At 36.8% G+C, this 22,861-nt stretch overlaps 1 protein-coding gene across 3 annotated transcripts in view; it reads right to left on the reverse strand.

The window, feature by feature from the left end:
• APAF1 (apoptotic peptidase activating factor 1) overlaps positions 1 to 22,861 on the reverse strand; it is a 93,911-nt gene that overhangs the window by 31,495 nt on the left and 39,555 nt on the right. For all 3 annotated transcript variants that reach the window (XM_077772247.1, XM_077772248.1, XM_077772249.1), the window contains exons 17-22: positions 20,735 to 20,860; positions 11,170 to 11,331; positions 6,993 to 7,121; positions 4,188 to 4,313; positions 2,452 to 2,571; positions 19 to 135 (exon numbers count right to left, since the gene is read on the reverse strand). In XM_077772247.1, the coding sequence (XP_077628373.1) occupies positions 19 to 135; positions 2,452 to 2,571; positions 4,188 to 4,313; positions 6,993 to 7,121; positions 11,170 to 11,331; positions 20,735 to 20,860 (780 nt within the window). The remainder of the gene's footprint in view (positions 1 to 18; positions 136 to 2,451; positions 2,572 to 4,187; positions 4,314 to 6,992; positions 7,122 to 11,169; positions 11,332 to 20,734; positions 20,861 to 22,861) is intronic.

The raw sequence follows: 22,861 nt of genomic DNA on the forward strand, positions 1-22,861 counted from the left end.
AAGACTAAAACAGAATACCTCAATGGTTCCATCTTCGCCTCCAAATGCAATGTACTGAAGATGTGGACTTAAGCAACAGCAACTAACTTGAGCTTCAGTCAGATAATCAATCTGACCTGTTTTTCCATTAATGAGCTAATGAAAAATAAGGCACAATCAGTTGTTAGGCTGTAAGAGCAGTTTCTATTCTTTAGAACAGAGACTTCAATTGAAAACAAAGTGAAAACACAGAAAATAACCAACACAATCTCCCAGGGGAACAACAAAGCCCTATCTTAGTTTCAGCAGCTACATTTAGCACTTTACACTTTTCATTTCATTTTACTTTTGTGGTTCAAATATATTTTCATAAAATAAAATAAGCTTTAAAAGGTTTAAAAAGCAGCTGCTGTGCCCACCACCTGAGACACATCAATTTATAATCCCACAGCTAACTCCGCACCTGTTTTCCATTTCTTTACAAAGCCCATTTTAATAGGGTTATCATTTGCTAAAATATACTTTTCTGGTATTTTTCAAGGGGGATAATGAAATGGGACTCAGATAGACATTATATAAAGAGCCAAATTCAATTTAAAATGAGTTTTACGAGCACCTGGGTGGCTCAGTAGGTTGGGCAACTGATTCTGGGTCAGGTCATGTCACATTTCGTTGAGTTCGGGTCCCACATCAAGCTCACTGCTATCAGTGCAGTGCCCACTTCAGATCCCTCTGACCCTCTTTCTCTATGCTCCTCCCCTGCTCGTGTTCTCTCTCAAAAATAAAACATTTTTTAAAAATCTTAAATGAGTTTTATATCCTCTAAGTCACTCACAAAACAGTATAAATTAAGATTCTTTCCCTTTTTGAGTAGGGGAGAAAGGAGCTTTGGAGAAGAACCCATAAGCATAATATGGGTGGCTGGGAACTTAATCTAAGATTAGCTAATTTCATAATATATACCAATACAATTATTTTTTTAAACCTTATTAATAAAGATGCCTGATAGCTCAACTAAGACTATTTCTTAAGCTTAAATCAATTGTCAGCTACCTCTTTCTCTGTTACAACCTAGTCTTAAATCATTTTTCACCACCATGAAATAAGCAGTCATATTTGCTTCAGGTACAAAGATTACAGAGTATCAATCAAGGTAGCCTTTCTTTACAGCATCTTACCAGACATTCAAAATGAAAACTGAACTGCTAAAAGCTGAATTTATCTTTCTCTCGAAAATAAATTTCCATATTTTTCTAATAGTGACTAAAACATGTTTTGTTCACTTAAATGGAACTATATTTGTCAGTTTATCCCTTAAACTCTCTCATAATCACTGACAGAATAAAATAATACTTTTATAGTTGAATGACTTCTTTTTGAAGTCTCACAGTTATGATAACTATTAAAGAAAGGTTGTGCAAATTTAATAAAGGTAATACAAGCCTGAGGACACTGAACTTGACAAGAAAATGCAACAGAATTTCCCAAGTCTGCTAAAAATCATAACGAGGTATGCACGTTCAACTCCACACCCGATTTTATCCCAGATATACAGGGCATGAGGAGCTCCCCATCAACATAATTAGGATGATAATAAAACTTATAAAATACAGAACAAGTCATATTAATGAGTGCCTCACACCTTAACTCTGTCCCCCAAGAGTAGACAAGGAGAAATTATCACATGGCATAGACTGTTTACTCCCAGATATCTGTCTCCTGAATTGGGATTCCACTTTCACCCTATAACCAGCTCAGACTTCTAAAGATAAAAAGGACCATATAGATGAAGAAAGTGAGGCTCAGAGAAGTGTACAATTTACTCAAACATCACACAAAATTAACTGACAATAAAGCCTAAACGGTACATGGGTCTCCTGAGTGAACAGTCATTGTTCTTTCCATTACATAAAGCTGAGCTTTGCAGCTCCAAAGCTTGAGAAGCTCTATCCCACCCTCAGTCTCTCTGTCTCAAGCTCCTTCCAGACTCCATGAAAATCAAGGAATGTGAGCACAGATACCAACAGGAGAGGAATGAAGTGAGGTGAAGTATCACTTTTTTAAATTCTAAATACAAGCATATTTAAGCCTCAGCTCAAGACCCACATATTTATTCAACTAACACCTACTGAGCACCTATTAGATACCACACATTTATGCCTGATCCCAAGTTCAAAACTGAACAAGAAAAATGTGAATTGGAAGTAGTTCAATCAAAACAATTTTGGGGGGCACCTGGCTGGCTCAGTCTGTTAAGCATCTGACTTTGGCTCAGGTAAAAATCTCATTTGTCGGTTTGGGCTCTGCATCAGGCTCTGCACTGACAGCTCAGAGCCTGGAACCTGCTTCAGATTCTATGTCCCCCCTCTCTCTCTGTCCTTCCCCTGCTTATGCTCTCTCTTAAAAATAAATGAGTGAAAACTAAAAAAATATATATATAATTTTTCCAAATGTTTTCTAAAAAATACTCACCTGCAGATGTCTTGTATTGTCAACTGCAAGAACCATGACTTCATTTTCTTGAAACACGACATCTATTTCTTGCTTTAAGACTATAGCAGAGTTTTCACATACTTTCTTTGTCTCCCAAAGCTAATTAAGAGATTAAAAAAAATTAAAATAAGCTAGTCATATCCTCTGAAATATGTAAAGAGAAGCCTTAGTCTTAAACAAGGATACAAACCATGCTTCACACTCAAAATACCTATGATGGCAGAAAATTTTCAATTATTAGATTATAATTCAACAAATACTTATTAATTATATGCTATAGTGAGTAGTAGTTGGTATTAAGAGTAATGGGTGCCTGACTATGAACTCTAGTTCCACCTAAAGTTGTGACTTTGGGAAGGTTACTTAACATAGTGCTTCTCAAAGTAAGAACTCTAGCTAGCCTTCAAACTGTCTGATACCAAGATAAGGAGCTGGTACCAGAATGTAAATCAACTATATCACTAACACACTATTAACAGTATGCTTAGTGATAGGACTGATACGCAGTTTTTTTTTAACAAGACTTTCTTGATGAAGGAAGCAGTGAGTTGATTTACACTGTGGCTTAAGCTTATTGAGACTGGCACTTTAAGCAAAACTGATTTAACCTTTCTGTGACTGTTTCCTCAGCTGCAAAAAGGACTGCTTTGAGAATTAGCAAATATAAGCGCGTACTTCTCACAATGTCTAGCATACAGTAAATACTAAAAAAAACTTCAGCTACAATGTATATAAAGTACTATATTAGATCCCACAGAGATAAACCAAGGTCCCTGGCCTCAAAGGCCTTATAATTTAAGATGTGTGAACAAGCTGGAGGAACAGTGGAGTACTGATGGTGAAACACAAAGCAAATCTGTACTTAAATTCAAAGCAGAATTTGGTTAGTACCACAAGAAAATGACATAGAGTTATACGACATTAAAGAGGAGAAACATTCCTCCAAATGCATTATTAGGAAGGGTTTTGCAGAAGGCCTGGGAGGAACTTGTAGGATTGTTAGGAGAGTGACAGGAAATGGAGTATTCCAAACATAAGAAACCACATAGGCAGAAGAATCAGGGAACTACAGGGTGTTGGGGAAATGTGAGCAGTCCAATATAGGTTACCTGTAGGAATAAACCAAAAGAAAGACTGGAACAGACTAAGCCCACACTATAGAGAACTTCAATGTAAACTTAGGACTACCTACTTACTTTTAGTAATAGTTTTTGAGCAAAAACGACATGACTGTATTGTACATGATGAAAATAGCTTGGAAGCAGCATGTAGAAAACCAAGAAAAAAAAAGATTGTGGCATACACTAATACATTAAGAGAGGCAACATGTAATGAACACCTAAACTTGAAATGAAAAAGTAGAAACAAATGACAAAAAAATGGAAAGGCAGAATCCATTAGAATTGGCAAATAATTGGATGGGGAGATTTAAGATGCAGGAAAGAGTAAAAAATTAAGTCAATGTATTACCTAGTAATATATTTAAATTAATCAAAATAGAGTTTAACCAATGGACTGCAGCGCTTGGTCCATGATAATACTCAATGAACATGTATGGAATGAATGAGGCTGTTAGAGTCCACATAATAGCACTTTTCAAGGATAAATATGAATCTAGTAAATTCTTGTTTTACTGCCCCCAATAACTGCCCATCAATTTCTTAGTTTCTAGGAGGTTTAGCTTTGTCTAAAATGAAAATCTCAGTATCTCTCACCCTGATTGTCTGGTCATCAGAAGATGTCAAAAATGATGATCCATCAGGAGAAAACATCACACAATGAACCCAACTTAAATGTCCTCTGCAGTCAGCCACTTTTAAACAAGAGTCCATGTTCCACAACTACAGAATAAACATAACATATAGGAAATCACATCTTGAACATATCAAGAATATTGAAAATAGCAAAAGTAAACCAGAAATTTCACTTCTATGAATATAGTCCAAGACAAACTAGCAAAAATACAGAATGACTTGTGTAAAAAATTATTCACTGCATCTTATTTTTAGTAGCAAAAAACTGTAAACAGCCCAAATGATCATCAATAGGGAACTGACTGGGGCACCTGAGTGGCTCAGTCAGTTGAGTGTCCAACTCTTGATTTTGGCTCATGTCATGATTTCACAGTTTGTGAGTTCAAGCCCTGCATCAGGCTCCGCACATTAGTCTCTGTCTCTGTCTCCCTCTTTCTCTGCCCCTCCCCTACTCATTATCTCTAAATAAATAAATAAACATTAAAAAAATACAGAACTGACTGAATAAAGTACATAATGGAATATCATATAGCTGTAAAAACACCCTGATAATTACTAGTCACTGGGATAGATTATTTATAGAAAATAAGCAAAGAGCATATATATTTCTACCTAAGTATATATATTACACTATACACAAACACAAACACCTGGATACACACACTATGCTGTGTAAGAGATGAAAAGCAAACACTGATGTATACATGGATATAGGTATGGAGATTTTATTTGTATAAAATACACACAGATACCTGCTTATATACACAAAAAGAAACATTGGAACATTAAACGAGAAACAAAAAGTTACCTATTGGCAGGAGTTAGAAAAAGAAGGAATAGGGATAAAAACAAGACTCCTATGAATATAACTTATTATAAAACTTTGATTTGGAATCATGCATTTTATCTATTTTTTATTAGTCATCAAAATATAGACTATTTTCTACTGTCATCAAATTCTCATTTCAACTGATGGCAAAACCCTACAATAAATGAATATACTAATTGTACATGTACACATTTCTGTTATTCATGGTTGTTACAAACTGTAAATGTCTGCCACCCTGGCTATTATTTTGTCCTGAGTTGTGCTATAAATTATTCAAATATATTCCAGTCTAATGAAGTACCATATGTGCCTGAGTTCCTCTCATTACACTCTTGAATGTCAGACCCACTTTATGATTTCAGAACAAGCATGGACAAAACAAGTACTTCATCACATGCCCAGTGGGTTTCAATCAGTGAGTTCTATGGTTACAAATTAATTGTATGAAATTTTCTTTGCTGTATCATTGCAGTCTAAGGTCTTGTGGACATACAAAGCTAAAGGCCAGAAATGAAAGTGGTCCCATAACTAAGAAATCTCCATTGAAAATCCTTCCCTTTTCCTTTCTAGTTCTCCCCCATCATATCTTAGAGCCTCCAAAACCAAGTCCTTATTTTAAGAAAAAAGACAATGTTTCCTAGAGCTTTCTAATAGGAAAGGGTAGGGATTTTAGAAGTAACAGGAAAGGCTGAAAGAATAGTTACTTCTTCACTCCTCCTAAAAATCCTGACAAAACCCTGAAAGAGGAAATTTTCAACCACATCTACCTTGAGGATCTATAGGTAAAGTGCAAGATCTCCTAGCACATCTGAATTTTTCAATTCAAGGACTCTGCTCAAGAGACCACTGCCCACAGCACCCTACTTCTTCCCATCATTTCAAACAGGACTAGAGCTTGTTCACACTCACTGCCTCTGCTTCCAACGGGAAGATTCTTGGCAGGGAAGTTCTTCAGTAAGTTGCATTGCTTCTGTACTTGGGAGTTAAGTAGAGCTTACGGAGGTTTAACCCACTCACTTTCATCTATATCTCCACACTGAAGGGCTATAGCTCAGAAATTCTCTCCAACAGCTTCACAGTAAGGGGCAAGGTTGTCAAACTCACTAAAAATTGCTGAAATAAACACAGAATACTAAAGAAGTGCTTGCAACAGACAAGCTTCCTTTGAGGAGACCCTGTGAACCAAGTGGATTTGTCTATTTTCCAGATAAAGGCCCATACCTATCTTCATGGACTGTCATCACAAGGGTCTTCAAATTACCTGATGATAAGACCCACTCAAGAAATAAGTAGTAACAAAGCTTGGAAAAACTAATCCATCTTTGGATTAGGAACTGTTTCTGAAAAAAATAATACAGCCATTTGCTGGGTATAATTCTTCTAGGATCAGTTAGGCATGGACTCTGAATACAAAATGTATCAGGTAAGTGAAAAATTACAAATATAAATGGGTAATTTGTAAGGGTAATTTCATGCATTACTCCTTACCAATGAACATCTTAGGTTAACCAATTCTAAAGTGATCTTTCATCTTATTCTTCTCAATGATCTATGAAGTCTGAACTGGACTCATCTCTTATCATTCTTTTACAGAAGAGTCTATGCCTATCTTGTTTAAGAGATGCCATGTTTCTACCTAGGAAACCAGTGGCCATTCCACTGGTTCCCCAGACTTTGACACATGCTAGCCATTCAATAAATGCTTGGTGTGATACTGCCATTCCCTATCATACTGTCAAATCAAATCTCCAATCACTGCTAAAGTAATAAAGCTGACTATACAGTTTAATACCTTAAAGCCATAAGTCTATGCTATGAAGAAAATGCTCTACTATTTCTCAAACATCCTCAGTAGTTAATGGTTTAAGTAGCCCATTTTGGCGGGCATCCTTGTACCTCTGGAGACCCAAATTTCACAGACTAAGTGAACTACTCACCTCTACACAGCACTGGGACAAAGCCACCACTGCCAAATGATTTTGTGGGGAGAAGTCACAGTACTGGATGGTGCTATGATGACCTGTATGGATTTCTGCCAATAGGCCACTGGCATGAATGTTGAAAAGCTGTCAACATAAAATAGGTTATCTATGAAAATAAAATACCTTTAAAAATAAGCTATATTCAAATTGAATCTAAATTTATAAGTCCTGAAGAAACACATTTACTTGTTAATAGTCATAAATAAGATTATAAATCAATATACACATACTTTTAAAATGCTGCTCATTTTGAAACACATTTCCTATAAAGAAAAATTTATTGGGGTGCCTGGGTGGCTTAGTCGGTTAAACATCAGATTTCAGCTCTGGTCATGATCTCATGGTTCATGAGCTCGAGCCCCACATCAGGTTCTGTGCTGACAGCTTGAAGCCTAGAGCCTGCTTCAGATTCTGTGTCTCCCTCTACCTCTGTCCCTCCCCACTCACACTCTCTCTCTCAAAAATAAACATTAAAAAAGAAAAATTTGTCATGGATGATCTCTCAAACTGCCCTAGGGAAAAAGAAAACCTTTGTGAGTAAATGAACATACAGAGCAGTTCTGAATGTGTTTATTCAAAAGAGGAATATGAAGATGGTCAAAATAATACAGAGCAGAGGCTTGCTAAAATTAAATTAGCTCACCCATTTCTATTTCTCTTCAGTGCTATTAAATTACTCCATTATGATCATTTTCCCATTTTTGAACCAAAAAATAGCTACTTTTGAGTCATGCAAGCTTCATTTCAACTTTTGAAAAATTTTTAAATGTTGGATATACTCTTCTGAAGTTTTTGCCAAATGATAAAAACATTCATATCAATATATACAGTATTGTGATTTAAGACCAAGGTATAGTCTTCAGGGGGAAAAAAAAGCTTCCAGGGGGGCGCCTTAAATATGTTCTGTGAATACATAGCCCTGCAACCATGCACAGATGGTAAGCAGCACATCAGGGGCCAGCAACAAAACAGAGTAAACCATACTTAAAATGCTTTCCAGGATAGGTTGTTCTTAAAAATTAATGGTGGAGAGTGATAGAGGAAACTTAGCAAGTATGAAACAGGCATCTGTCCTATTACCACCAATTATTAGGTGGTAAAAAGTAAAGACCTAACAATTGGAATAGGTCAACAAAAAAGAGTTTGAAAGAAATCAGAGGAGGAGAATGGAGAAACCAGAGAGTAAGGAATTGGGATCTACATGTAATTAAGGGTGATTTTAAGGTAGTTTTATTTTAGTAGGTAAAATAAAGACCTCACCTAGATTTTTTTTAATGCATTTCATGCAATATAAAGTTGTCTTCTTCTATCACTGGAACAGATCTTTTAAAATGTTCAAGTTAATTCTAAATTAATCACTAAGGAAATGTAAATCAAACCACAATGAGATACCACCACTTCACACCTAATGGGATGGTTATAATTTTTTTTAAATGGAAAACAACAAGGGTTGGCAAGGAGAAAGTGGAACACCTGTACACTACTAGCGGGAATATAAAATGGTGCCAGTGGTCTAGTGGTTCCTCAAAAAAGCTAATTTAGAATTACCCAGTAATTCTACACCTAGGTGTTTATACAAAAGATATGAAAGTAGAAGCTCAAACAGATACTTGTACACCATGATCACCGTATCATTATTCACAACAGCCAAAAGGTGAAAACACCCAAGTGTCCATCAACAGATGAATGCATAAAGAAAATGTGGTATATCCATATAACAGAGTATTTGATAATAAAAAGGAATGAAGTTTTGTACATGCTACAACATGGATGAACCTTGAAAATATTATGCTAAATGGAATGAGCCAGATACAAAAGGCCCAATATTGTATGATTCCACTTATATGAAATATCCAGAATGGGCAAATTCATAGATTAAAGGTTACCAAGGTTAGGAGGCAGAGAAGAATGGGTAATTACTAGTTGCTGGTTACAGAATTTCTGTTTGGGGTGATGAAAAAGTTTTGGAAATAGTGGTGATAGCTGCACAACATTGTGAATGTAAGTAATATTACTGAATTATAATACATTTAAAAATGGGTTAAAATGGCAGATTTTACATATATATATTTCACAACAAAAAAAATTTTAATCTTCAAATCTTATAAATGCAATGGTTCCTTTTCTGACCCTACAAATTTTAACAAACTTAAGAAAAAAGTTGATATTTTTTTCTTCAATTTCATACTAAAGAGGTATAAACCAACAAGCAACCAAGACTGCAGGGTCACAGATCAATGACTAGATCGAAAACAATATAAATGGGCCCTCAGTGAGTTTTTAATGTAACTATATAGTATATTTCAGCTATATTCTTTAAAACTGTACTATCTCAGGGGATTTGAGGAGCTCTCAAGAGACTTAAGGCCTCTTCCTAAGCTAGCGCTCTCACCAAGAAGAAGCCACATTCAGTTCAAGTGCAAAAATCATGAAGCCGAGTGGCAAAAAGCTGGACGAGTTCAAGTCCGGCATCTCCCAGGCTCTCCTTGATTGAGCTGGAGATAGACTCAGACCTTTCAAAGCCCAGCTAAGGTAGCTGAATGTAACAGCAGCCAAGGAAATTGAAGTTGGTAATTGTCGAAAAGCTATTATCATATTTGTTCCCGTTTCTCAGATGAAATCTTTCCAGAAAATCCAAGTCCGGTTAATCTATGAATTGGAGAAAAAGTTCAGTGGAAAGTACATTGTCTTTATTGCTGGGAGAATTCTACCTACACCAACTTGAAAAAACCATATTAAAAATATGCAAAAGTGCCCCAGGAGCCACACTTTGACAGGCATGCCTTACATGATCCTGGAGGACTTGACTTCCCAAGCGAAATTGTGAGCAAGAGAACCATGTGAAATTGGATGACTCACAAAGGTTCACTTGGATAAAGCACAGAAGAACAATGTGGAACACCAGGTTGAAACTTTCTCTAGTGTCTATAAGAAGCTCACAGGCAAGGATGTTAATTTAGAGTTTGAGTTTCCCAGAGTTTCAGTTGTAAACAAAAATGATTAACCAAAAGATTCACATTAATAAACAAACAAATAAAACTGTACTATCTTGGGTGTAAAGAATAGGAAGAGGTTGGTAAGAGGATATGAACTTTCAGTTACAAGATAAATGTGATCTGAAGACCTAATGTGTAACATGGTGGCGACAGCTGATAACACTGTATGGTATACCTGAAATTTGCTAAGAGTAGAAATTAAATGTTCTCACACACAAAAAAGATAAATGTGTGGTGACAGATACGTTATTTAACTCCATGTGGAGAGAATCCTTTCACAATGCATATACACATTAATTCACAGATGTATACTTTAAAAATCTTGGAATTTTGTCAACTGTACCTTAGTAAAGCTGAAAATAAAACAGTAATATCTCTTATCAAGTCTTTTAAAATTACTATTAGAATAAAATGTCCCTGAGCCATAAATCAGAATACCTATCTTTCCAAATCCACAGTATAACGGGACAAATTATTTGGCTGCTCTGAACCTCAGCTGCCTCGTTATTAGCACAGGTCCACTGCAATCTGCTGCATCCCTCAGACATTTATATCAAAAGAAATATTTAAGAGCACCCTGAATACTACAAATTTCCTTGTCATTCACTATTTTTACATATTGTCCTCATTTACATGACAAAAATCTCACAATATTCTTCAGTTGTTGGTGAATTTTTCTATCACAGTCACCATAAATTTTAGGAGTAAGAAAGCACTTTGAAAATCACCTAAATCAATGTATTCAAAATTGTAAAAAAAAAAAAAAAAAAAAAAATGATAGAGAAAGTATTCAATGTTTTAAATCTGAGAAACACTGAACTAACCAACATAAATTATTTCTGTATTTAAGGAGTTCTGGAGGCCTTACATATGTTAATAAACACTGAGTGACTCTAACAGGGAAATCAACGCATATTTCTCAAGCCTGTGTGACCATGGAGACCTTTCCTCATGAAGCTGATCAACATTCCCTGGAGCACAATTCTGAGAACTATGAAGTTAGGGAGCTTGCCCAAAATCATACAGGTATACTTTATTATTCATATCAATAAACAGTATAAAATGCAAAAATCAAAATATGCTTTCATTTGCTTTAAATCAGGCTAATTTTGGCTTGTAAAAATGCTGATACTTACAAAGATCTTATTTTTTGCTGCCACCATTATCCTAGCGCCATCAGCAGACCATGAACAACATTTTACTATCACTTCCATATCTTCTTGAGGCTCCTCTGAATTTAGGAAGAATTGCTTCACATTAATGCTTTCCTTCTCATTTGCTGATTTCACATCCCAAAGCTTCAGATTACAAAATTAAAAAAAAAAAAAATTTAAGTCTGTTATACTCTCAAATCACACCTCTAGAATTCTACCTGGATTAAATGTCATGCAAATTATTCAGTTTTTCTAATGAACTGTTTTCACTTAAGCAGGACTTCTTATAAAGCTTTTAAATTAACTACTCCAGTTTCGTTCAGCACCTTCCTAAAAAGAAAAAAAACAAAAAAAAAAAAACTAGAAGCACTGCCTGAAATGCAAAATGCAGAATGTAAAACTAAATGTTAAAAAATCCTTGCATGGTGTGGAGGAAGCTAAAGATTAGGTGGGAACAGGAAGAATGAGAGCAGGAGGAAAGGTGAGACTTGCCACTGCTGCCCTCTGCTGTACCAGGCATGCAGTCTGCTTCCCATCTACTGCATGCACAGCCTGGACACCACACAAGGCCCAGTGTAAGCTGAGTTATAAACGTAGCAAGAGTATCCAGGGACATAAGGAAGTCCCTGAAAATAAAAACAAAGAATAAGAATATGCTAAAAGGAAAGAAGGCACCTTGTGTGTTTATGGGGCTATACAGGGTTCTAAAACAACTGGATCCTGTGGAATGGAATACAAAAGATGTAAAACTTCACTCACTAGCAGAGCCACTTGAGCAGCACAAAAGACAAGCCTTCAAGAAGACCCATCTCCACTCCCCTGGGCCTTGAGCAGCATGCCAGCCTCACAGAGTGATAATGGCTACCACGCCCAGACCAAGGTTGGTCAAGAAAGACCAAAAAAAACGAAGAAACAAAAAAAACCCTGCTTCTTAGGCCTTAACTCCGCTTCCAAAGCACACCTCCAAAGTAAAACCAGATTTGCCTAAGCAAGCACATTTTTAGATCTCAAGCTTAGAGGAATATTATATACACTAAGGAATATAACCACAACCATAACCTTTACCCTTGCAACAAATGTGGATAAGGTGGAAGAAGTAAAAGACATCAGATAATAAAATAGACTTCCTTGGTACTTACAGGGGGTGGAGGAGGAAACCCTATATATAAAAGCCAGAAGTTTCAGTCACATCTACTAGATATATGAGAAATCACATTGCTTCCCTCTTAATATGAAAAACAAAGCAACTACTCCCAGGATTTAAAAAAGAAAGAAAGAAAAACCTAACACAACCCAATTTTATTAAATCTGTCTAAAGTACATTCTGCATCTGGACCTGACTTTAGCTCCTATCCAATGGGTGATTAAATTCCGCATATCAAGGGACGAAGTAAATACCAGCATTTGATTTGACCAAGTTACTACACTGTATAAAGGGCCCACGTGCACCCTGGGCCTTGTGTGGTTTAAATGGCAATTTTTAAATAAAAGTCACATATTGAAACGGTTTATCAATAGGGCCTGAAAAACACATGCTTATCAACATGACACCCTGCAAAATGCTTAAAAGATTACAGAGCCATTTGCGGCAGGAAATAATTTTACAATTCTTCATCCTCTCAGAAGGCAAAAGCTTTAGAAGACTTTGACCCTGAGATGCTGTTATCCAACATCATTTTACAGGACCTCTGCTTACTACATGTCACTGTATCACCATGAACCAGCTAACCATACTGCCTTAATAACACTTTGGGAAAGCTGCCACAAACACAGCAGTTCTCACCAAGAGTGCAATAATGTCTCTCCCCTGCTGCTACTGCTCTGTGCTCTACAATCACATTTTGATACTCACACATGAAAAATCCAAATCCTGTCCCTGAAGACTTTTAACATTTTTTTTCTTTTGAGTTTGGAGAAGTCTTAATTTGATTTGAAGGGACAGAGCAAAGGTTTATCATCTTGAATGTATTAAACACTATGCTCATCATTTGGAAGATTATATAAATAAATCAGGTATAGATACCTCTCTCAAGGAGTTTACAAGCCAGTAAAGGAGGTACGACAAACCTATAAGTGACTCTAAGACAGGTACATCAGATGTGTCATTTGAGAGGAAAAGATAAAGCATATTGGGAATGCTAGACCCAAGTTGTGGGCTTGAGGGAATGGTTTTTGCAGAAGTGGACATCTTCGTCTCCTCCTTGAAGATTAGCCTACAACTTAGGATGGAGAGATTTTCAACACTAAAAAGACAAGAGTAGTGCTATATGGCCTAGATTCTAGGCTAAAGGGTCAGCATAAGCTAATGTACAAAATGGGAAAACAAAGATAATGAAAAAGGAGAAAAGGGGGCACCTGGGCGGCTCAGTTGGTTAAGCGTCCGACTTTGGCTCAAGTCATGATCTCACAGTTCGTGGGTTCAAGTCCCGCGTCGGGCTCTGTGCTGACAGCTAGCTCAGAGCCTGGAGCCTGTTTTGAATTCTGTATCTCGCTCTCTCTCTGACCCTCCCCTGGTCACTCTGTCTGTCTGTCTGTCTCTCTCTCTCTCAGAAATAAATAAAAACATTTAAAATTAAAAAAAAAAAAAGAGAAAAGGCTGTTTGGGTACAGCACGAGGTGCCTGAACACATCCTGGGCACAATCCTCATCTGTTCTCAGAGCACCTTTACCATTTCTACAGCTTGTCTGTGCCCTTACCACTTTCTCCAACTGGAATTTGAACAACTACAGACCAGGAATTATTTCATGTTATGACTGGGGTTTGTTTTTTTTGTTTTTAGTATTTAAAACCCAAATGCCTAGTGCAGTGTCTAACAGATAGTAAGTATTCACTAAATAATCAAAAAATACATTTTAAGTGAAAAGACGGAGTCTTATGTTTCAAGCATAGGTAAGTAGAAACAATTGTGTTACTGAAGGAAAGAGGGTTCAGGTTAAAAAAGCAGATAGAATATAAACGTTCATCTTCATACCCTCCCAAAACGCACATAAAACAACAGTAAAGAGAACTTGTCTCCATAGGCATAGTTCACAAGGCAAAGGAGAAAGGAGGAAGAGAAAACAGCAACAAAGCTATAAAGGGTAAAAAGGAGAAAGGCAAGCAATAAGGAGACTCCTAAATACTGAGTCCTGAGCCCAGCACATAGAAAGCCAAGAAGCAGCCCAATACATACCACAGAACTCCTAAAAGGCTATGGAAGTGTTGCACTGGGTAGCATCTAAGGGTGGAGCTAAATCAAGAGAAATCACTACAAGTCCCTTGAAATCCCCTCCCAAACTATGCAATCCAGGTTGGTGTGTCCCTACTCTGGCTGAAGAGTAGAAGGTTTTTCTGCACCCAGGACAATTGACAGCAAAGTCATCATTCTGAAAATTGGGAAATTAAGATAAAGTCTATATTCCAAATTTTGAGATCTCTGCCTAAACATCTTCTCAGAGCTTGCCAACCAGACTTACACCCTAGAGGTAGGAAACTAAACATTTTTCTCTGAATATCCAACAAGATCAAGACAAAAGACCTAAAAAGTCTGATATTAGAAGTTTATCCAGACAACCCTTCAAGGAAACTCATAATAAGCAAGATTACAATTCCCTATCAGCTTTTTGGGGCTGTAGTATTAAAGAGGAGCAGGATTTATATATCTAATACATATACTGATCTTCCTCAACTTACCATAAACCCATCATAACTTGAAAATATCATAATTTAAAAATCCATTTAATACGCCTAACCTACTAAACATCATAACTTAGCCTGGCCTACCTTAAACGTGCTTAGAACACTTACATTAGCCAATAGGGGGGCAAGATTATCTAACAAAACCTATTTTATAATAAAACATTGAATATCTCCTGTAGTTTATTAAATACTATAGAGAAAGCAAAAAAGAGAATGGCGATACAGATACAGAAAGTTTGTAAGTATATCAGTTGTTCACCCTTGTGATCTCATGGCTGACTGGGGGGCTGCAGCTCGTTGCCACAGCCCAACATCACGAGTATCATACTGAGTATCATTATACCAAGGAAAGATTAAAATTCAAAATTCAAATACAGTTTCTACTGAATATGTATCACTTTTGCACCATCATAAAGTTGAAAAATCCTAATTCGGGGCCCCTGGGTGGCTCAGTCGGTTAAGCATACGACTTCAGCTCCAGTCATGATCTCAGTCTGTGGGTTCGAGCCCTGCATTGGGCTCCGTGCTGACAGCTCAGAGCCTGGAGCCCGCTTCAGATTCTGTGTCTCCCTCTCTCTCTGCCCCTCCCCTGCTCACTGTCTCTCAAAATAAAGACAATAAAAAAAAATTTAAAAAAATAAAAGAAAAATCTGAATTCAACCATCATAAGTCAGAAAACATCTGTAGCTATATCCAAGAATCAGATAGCTGAGGTATACCTCTAAAATGCAGACAGAAGCTGAAACCAACAGAGAAAACAGCAACTATACAAGAATATGAAATTAAAAAAAAATACTATTCACAAGGGAACCTGGGTGACTCAGTTGGTTAAAAGTCCAACTCTTGATTTTGGCTCAGGCCATGATCTCTTGATTCCTGAGATTGAGCCCCACATTGGGCTCTGTGCTAACAGAGCAGAGGTTGCTTGAGATTCTCTCTTTCCCTCTCTCTCTGCTCCTCCACTGCTTGTACACATGTTCTCTCTCTCTCAAACTTAAAAAAAAGATGCAGCTCTTAAAATATATATTTATAAAATAAAATAAAAAATAAAAAGCTGTTAGCACCCACAGAAAGATAAAAGATATTGCATCCATGATAAAAAATGGTATGAAATGAAAAAGGAAACTGATAAGAATGGGTACTTTAAGATATGACAAGAGAAATTAAAAATCCAACAGAAGGATTAGAAAATAAAGTTAGAAAATAAAGCTAAAGAAATCCTCCAGAAAGAGGGCAAATGGAGAAAGGAGAGAAAAGTAAGAAAACAACCAAAAATGAGGCAGGCGTTCTAAAAAAGAAAAAGTAGAGAAAATTACATCAAATAATTAAAGGAAGCCTACAGAACTGAAGTATATGATTTCCAAACTGAAAGAAGTTATGAAGTGCCAAGCACAATAAATGAAGACAAACCCACACCAAGGCACGTTATCATGAAATTTTTAAAAAGAAAGAATACTGGGGATAAAGAGAAGATCTTGAAAGTTTCAAGACAGAAAAACAGATCACATTTGAATCGGAACTCCTTCAAACTTCTCAAGAGGAACTTTAGAATACAGAAATCAAGGGAAGGAGGGGTGTTGGATACCTGGGTGGCTCACTCAGTTAAGCATCCAACTTCAGCACAGGTCATGATCTCATGGTTCGTGACTTCAAGCCCCACATCAGGTTCTCTGCTGGCAGCATGGAGCCTGCTTTGGATCCTCTGTCTCCCTCTCTCTCTGGCCCTCCCCCAATGGCGGACGAGCACTTTGTCTCTCTCTCTCTCTCCCTCTCTCCCTCCCTCTCTCTCTCTCTCTCAAAATAAACAGACTTAAAAGAAGGAGAAGAAAGAGGAGGAGGAGGAGGAGGAAGAGGTGGAGGAGGGGGAAGAAGAGGAGGAGGAGATAAAAGATAAGGCAGTAAAGTCTCCAAACTTCTCAGGAAAAATTATTTACCACCCAGAATTGTGTATGTAGTCAAAAATACTAAGTATGAAGTTAGAATAAAGACACCTTTAGACAAACAAGGTCTCAAAAATTTACCTCCCACAGATTTCCTTAGGAAAACAAAGGAGATTCTCCACCAACCTGGGACAATAAACCAAAAAGTAGACAAGAAATCTAAGAAACGTGGTTTTAGGTCAAGAGAAAAGCAAAAGGAATCACCAGGATAATAAAGAGAGATCCCAGGATGGCAGCTGTACACTGGAAGTAGTATCACCAATTAGAATAGAGCAAAAGTGGGGCACCTGGGTAGCTCAGTTGGTTAAGCGTCCGACTTCGGCTCCAGTCATGATCTCACAGTTCGTGGGTTCAAGCCCTATGTCCAGCTGTGCTACAGCTAGCTCAGAGCCTGGAGCCTATTTCAGATTCTGTACCTCCCTCTCTCTCTGACACTCCCCTGCTCACACTGTCCCTCTTTCTCTCTCTCTCAGAAATAAAAAACATTAAAAAAAAATTTTAGAACAGAGCAAGACAAAACCCTCCAATAAAAGTATTTCCAAGAAAAGAAAATTTATCAAATATCTAATAAATCTGAATAACTTAAGAGGCAATTTAGATAAGGGATAGTTTAAAGACTAATTAGTGATGAGCACATTTTAAAAAATTAGAATACTCTGTTAAAAAACAAAATTACAATGTTAAATGTACACCACATTTAATCGCAAGGAAAACAAACTCTATGAGAAAGTAAAAAAACTCATACTACATGGCTCAACTGTGACAAGTCACAATGATATAAATTCTGAACACTGATCTAATCAATGTCATGAAATTTATAGGAACCCCAAAGGAAGGGTCAAGTTTGGGAAGAAAAAACAGTTCAGTGTGGAGCACAGTAAATCAAGGCACAGTTTATTACCTAAGTGACAACAACTAGCAGGCAGTTAGAAATGCAGGACACAAGCACACAAGAGAAACGAGGGCTGAAGATAACACATCTGAAAGTCACTCACAAAAGAGATGAGAGCTGAAGCCATGGGACTGATGAACTGGGATGGAAGAAAGGGAATGGAGCCAGTATTTGAGGTTAGATGCTTGAGGAACAGCTTTATTTTAGTGGGCAGGTAAAAAAGTTTAAGAAGGAGTTAGAGAGACAAGAAGAGAAAGACAACACTGACGTCAGAAGGGGAGAATTTCGAAAAGGAAATATAGGTGGTCCATGGAGGAAGAAGTGCTGAACACTGGCGATACAACAAAAAGAATAAGGATTGGATAAAAAAAAAAAAACAAAAAACAAAAAACAGATTTCACACTAATCCAAAGAGCATGAACCTTTACAACATTAAGAATGGAGCCTGAAAATAAAACTAGATTTTACATGCTTCAAGAAAATACAGGAAAGATGGGACCAATCTTAATAAGTTTTAAATACTAAGAGAACAGTCAGGAAATGGAGGCAAGTACAAATGGCTTAGTAAGTCTAGCCATAAAGGGAAAGAGAAAAGCAGTTACTATTTCAGAGGATAACACAATCCAGGGAGAATCAAAGGTTCTTCACTTCTTGGTTTTAGAAAGGCCCAAGAACATGTGTAGGCTGTGGGAAAGAATTCCAAAAAGAAGAGCTAAGGATACAAAAGTAAAGAAGTAATCAGTGAAGCAAAATGCAGGAGAAGAAGAAGAAAAAAGGAACAGCAGATATAAGTAGAGAACTTTCTGGGAACTGAGATGAGAAAAAAGAAAGGGAGTTGGGATTTTTATGGCAATTTTTGAGAAGATTTATGGAGGGGAGCTCTTAATGGGTGGTATCAATGCTCTGAATAGGTATGAAGTAAAGTTACCTCCAGAGAATGAAATGCAGTAACAAGATTCGGAGGCTTCAGAACAACAGAAAAAGTTTGGAACCGGAACTTTGGTGAATACAGCAAATTAATTAGGAATGGACAGACCATAACTTGGCAGCAAAAAGGGCCAGTTGAACTATACATCTTAAATTTATATAACAGATAAATGGTCTGGTTTCACAAGTGTCTTGAACATTAAGCAACCTAATAATAATAATGAAATCTAAGAAAAGGAAAGCTAAGTAAAATGGAATCTTCCCAGAACTTGGAATTAGCAATGGTGATGGAAAAACCTGGCTTGAGATATACAATTTCCTAAAGTCATTCACTTAGTAGAAAACAAGAAATAATAGATTCATATAACTAAAAGATTCTCTCAGAAAAAGTTTGTCTTAACCCAACCAAATTGTTCTGAAAAAACTCCTCTGATAGGAATTGTCCTAAAAAAAGAGACGGGTATTTAGTATTTGTAGATAACATGTTATAGAGATCAAAATCTATTTACCTGGATATTCTACCTAAGAATGCTCCCAACATCTACTAATAGCTAGAAAATTCCTTAAGGTAGAATTCTATATAGAAAGGGTTCCTAAATGCCCTGATTTATACAAAAACAAGTTATCTTTAGCCAACAAAGATAAATTATTCAACCAACATCAAGAGATTTCTGTAACTTTCCGTAACTTAGGAGCTACCTATTAACATCAACAAATCTTCTCTAGTGATTCTAACAAAACAAAGTAGTGCCTGGGAGGGTTCAAGTATTTCTCTGGAAAAAAAAATGTATGTCACAAAAATTTACTGAGTGTGTGTTTTGAGTACAATTCTGTACTATGAACTTCAGAGAGTCTTTACAAGAAGATGCAAGGTCTCTGCAGATCATAAATCTATATTCAATCTTATCAAAGAAGACATATGAAAATGATGGAACTGAACACCAAAACACATTTTACAAGTGGAAATGAGAAGATCAACTGAACAGTTCCTATCAATACACATAAATACAGATAGAAGAGTGGGTGTACTCAGAACCAGATTCATGGATGCTATAAGAGAACACTTTCTGACGGTTTTTTTTTTAATTTTTTAATTTCTTTAATATTTATTTATTTTTGAGAGAGACAGAGACAGAGCATGAGCAAGGGAGGGAGGGCGGAGAGAAGACAACACAGAATCTGAAGCAGACTCCAGGCTCTGAGCTGTCAGCACAAGCAAGGCTTGAACTCGCGAACTGTGAGATCATGACCTGGGCTGAAGTTGGATGCTTAACCGACTGAGCCACCCAGGTGCCCCTTAAGAAGGTTTTGCATAGGGGCGCCTGGGTGGCTTAGTCGGTTAAGCGTCCGACTTTCGCTNGCTCATACTCTGTCTCTCTCTCTCAAAAATAAACACTTAAAAAAATTTTTAATATAAATGTGTTATTTATATTATAGAGTTATTCTAGCATTTCTGTACCAGAATTAGGAGGGATGGAGAACACCTTAGAAAACTGCTATCAGACATAAGGAGATGACAGCATGAACCAGAGCAAACACTACAGAATGGGAGGGAAAAAAGTAGACCAAAAGATGAGGAGGTCAAAGATAGACTGGACTTAAGATCAAAGGAAAAAAGGAGAAATCAGTAAAGAGGAGACTAGGATGATGGGAGAGACAGGAGTAATAAAGAAAGTGGGATTCAGATCTTATTTGAGAAGGTAAAAATTTAAAGAATTTAGTTTTCTTAGGACTACAGATTTCAGGAGGCTGAATAAACTCTTTTTCCTAGCTCTCAAAAACAGGAAAATATAAAATAAAACGCAGAATAAAGAATAAATAAAAGCAGGGCCCTTACAAATTCAACCCTACAGGTCTCAATTTTATGAAGTCTCAAATAGAATATATGCTTAAAAAAATTAAGAATTCAAATTATATGATCTTTAAAGCTTAAGGCAGTAAACCATTCATAAGTAATCATTATGACAAGCAATTACAGTTATATAAATATGCTCCTGGAAATTAAAGAAGCTCTTCCTGTAGAAATGTGAAAAACAGAAACCTATCTCTATAGCCAAATCATAAAACTTACAAAATTACAACCAATTTTAATGATAAACAAAAACATACCTTTAATGTTCCATCAGCTGAACAACTAGCCAAAAGCTTATCATCTGGTGAAAATCTGCAGTGATTGACTGAATTTGTGTGGCCAAACATGGTATTTCGACACTCTTTTTGATTCAAATCCCACAACTATATGAGAAAGATAAAAAGATAACTACAAAACTAGTACTGCACAAGGAAAAGTTAAAAACCACATAACATTCTTTATTCCCTCCCATTCAACCTTTTTCAATTCAGAAAAATGTTCAATTCATAGTAACACAAAGGTATGAAATATAAAGGTTAACTTGTGATTACCAAGTGATGGAGGAACCCTTAGATCAGCACCTACATCTATTAAAGGACCAAAGGTTACCTAAATAACTAAATAATTACTGCCTATTTAACAAAGTAGTTTGGAATCATTATTTTTTTACTTAGGTCTATAATAAGGAATTTGTAAAATAAAATATCCCCTAAATTTTTAGATGCTAGGTTACCCAAACGGTCATTTCTAAGATTTCCTCATGCAGAGGCTCCTGGGTGGCTCAGTCGGTTAAGCGTCCGACTTCTTCAGCTCAGGTCATGATCTCACGGGTTCGTGGGTTCGAGTCCTGCATTGGGCTCTGTGCTGACAGCTCAGAGCCTGGAGACTACTTCAGATTCTGTGTCTCCTTCTCTCTCTGACCCTCCCCTGCTCATGCTATCAGAAATAAATAAAACATTAAAAAAAAAATAATAATATTTCCCCATGCAAACCCTGAGTCTACACTAGCTAGGCTAAAATCTATTAATGCTCTAAAAAATGACTAAAAAAATACAAAGATAGCAAAGATGGATATAAATACATTTAACAGGAAATGTAGCAGGCTTGAAGATCAAGTAAACACCTCTAGGAAGCAACCAACCAAATGCAGACTCCACAGGACAAATGACTAAATTTCTCATCAATGGCATAAGTAAAGAGGAAGAGAAGAAGGGAAATTTCTACAAAATAAAGTAGATTTAAGAGACATAACAATGAAATGTCACCTGAAATCTGTATTCTGATTCCAACAAACCCATAGTAGAAAGGTATGTTTTTAAGAATAATGGGAAGGGGCCCCTAGCTGGGTCAGTTGATCTTGGGGTCATGAGTTCGAGCCCCACATTAGAAGTAGAGATTACTAAAGATAAATAAACTTAAAAAAGGAAAATGAATAATGGAGAGAAGTAAGCACAAACCAGGTATATCACAAAACTATTGTTTATGTTAGGGGTAATAATGGCATGGTATGTATGTTTAAGACCTCAGATATGCATGCTTAAGTATTTCGGGTGAAATGACATGATACTTGGGATTTGTTGCAACATGCTCCAGTCACCCCCCCCACCCAAAAATGGGGATGGGGGGTTGGGGAGGAAAATATAAATAAAATTGACAAAATACTGGTAATAGTTAGAGCTACACAATGGATACCACAAGGGTTCATTATTGTACTCTCTCCTTTTGTGTATGTTTGAAAAGTATATATATTTTTTAATTTTTTTAATATTTATTTTTGAGAGAGAGAGTATGTCTGGGCAAGAGAGGGGCAGAGAGTGAGGGAGACACAGAATCCGAAGCAGGTTCCAGGCTCTGAGCTGTCAGCACAGAGCCTGATGTGGGGCTCGAACCCACCAACCGCGAGATCATGACCTAAGCCAAAGTCAGAGGCTTAACCGAATATGCCACCCAGGTGCCACCCTGGAGCCACATAAAAAGGGCTACAGTCATCTATGGTGACTTATACCAACTATACTTTTTCAATTTTTTTTTTAACATTTATTCATTTTTAAGACTGAGAGATACAGAACATGCATGGGGGAGGGGCAAAGAGAGGAGGAGACACAGAAATCAGAAACAGGCTCCAGGTTCTAAGTTGTCAGCACAGAGCCCAACACAGGGCTCGAACTCATGGACCTCAAGATCATGACCTAAGCTGAAGTCAGATGCTTAACCGACTGAGCCACCCAGGCACCCCAATGGCAACAATATTAAACACAAGAAAAAAACATTCATCCCCCAAATTAATCTTGGTAAAAATCCTTTGAAATGACCAGTAAGTGAGATAAGTCCTGTTCTTCATTTCCATCTCCATCCTAGACTCCTTTTTATCCCAGTGCTAGGTA

This window comes from Crocuta crocuta, unplaced genomic scaffold (assembly GCF_008692635.1).
Source record: "Crocuta crocuta isolate KB4526 unplaced genomic scaffold, BGI_CrCroc_1.0 scaffold216, whole genome shotgun sequence".
Classification (NCBI taxonomy): Eukaryota; Metazoa; Chordata; class Mammalia; order Carnivora; family Hyaenidae; genus Crocuta; species Crocuta crocuta.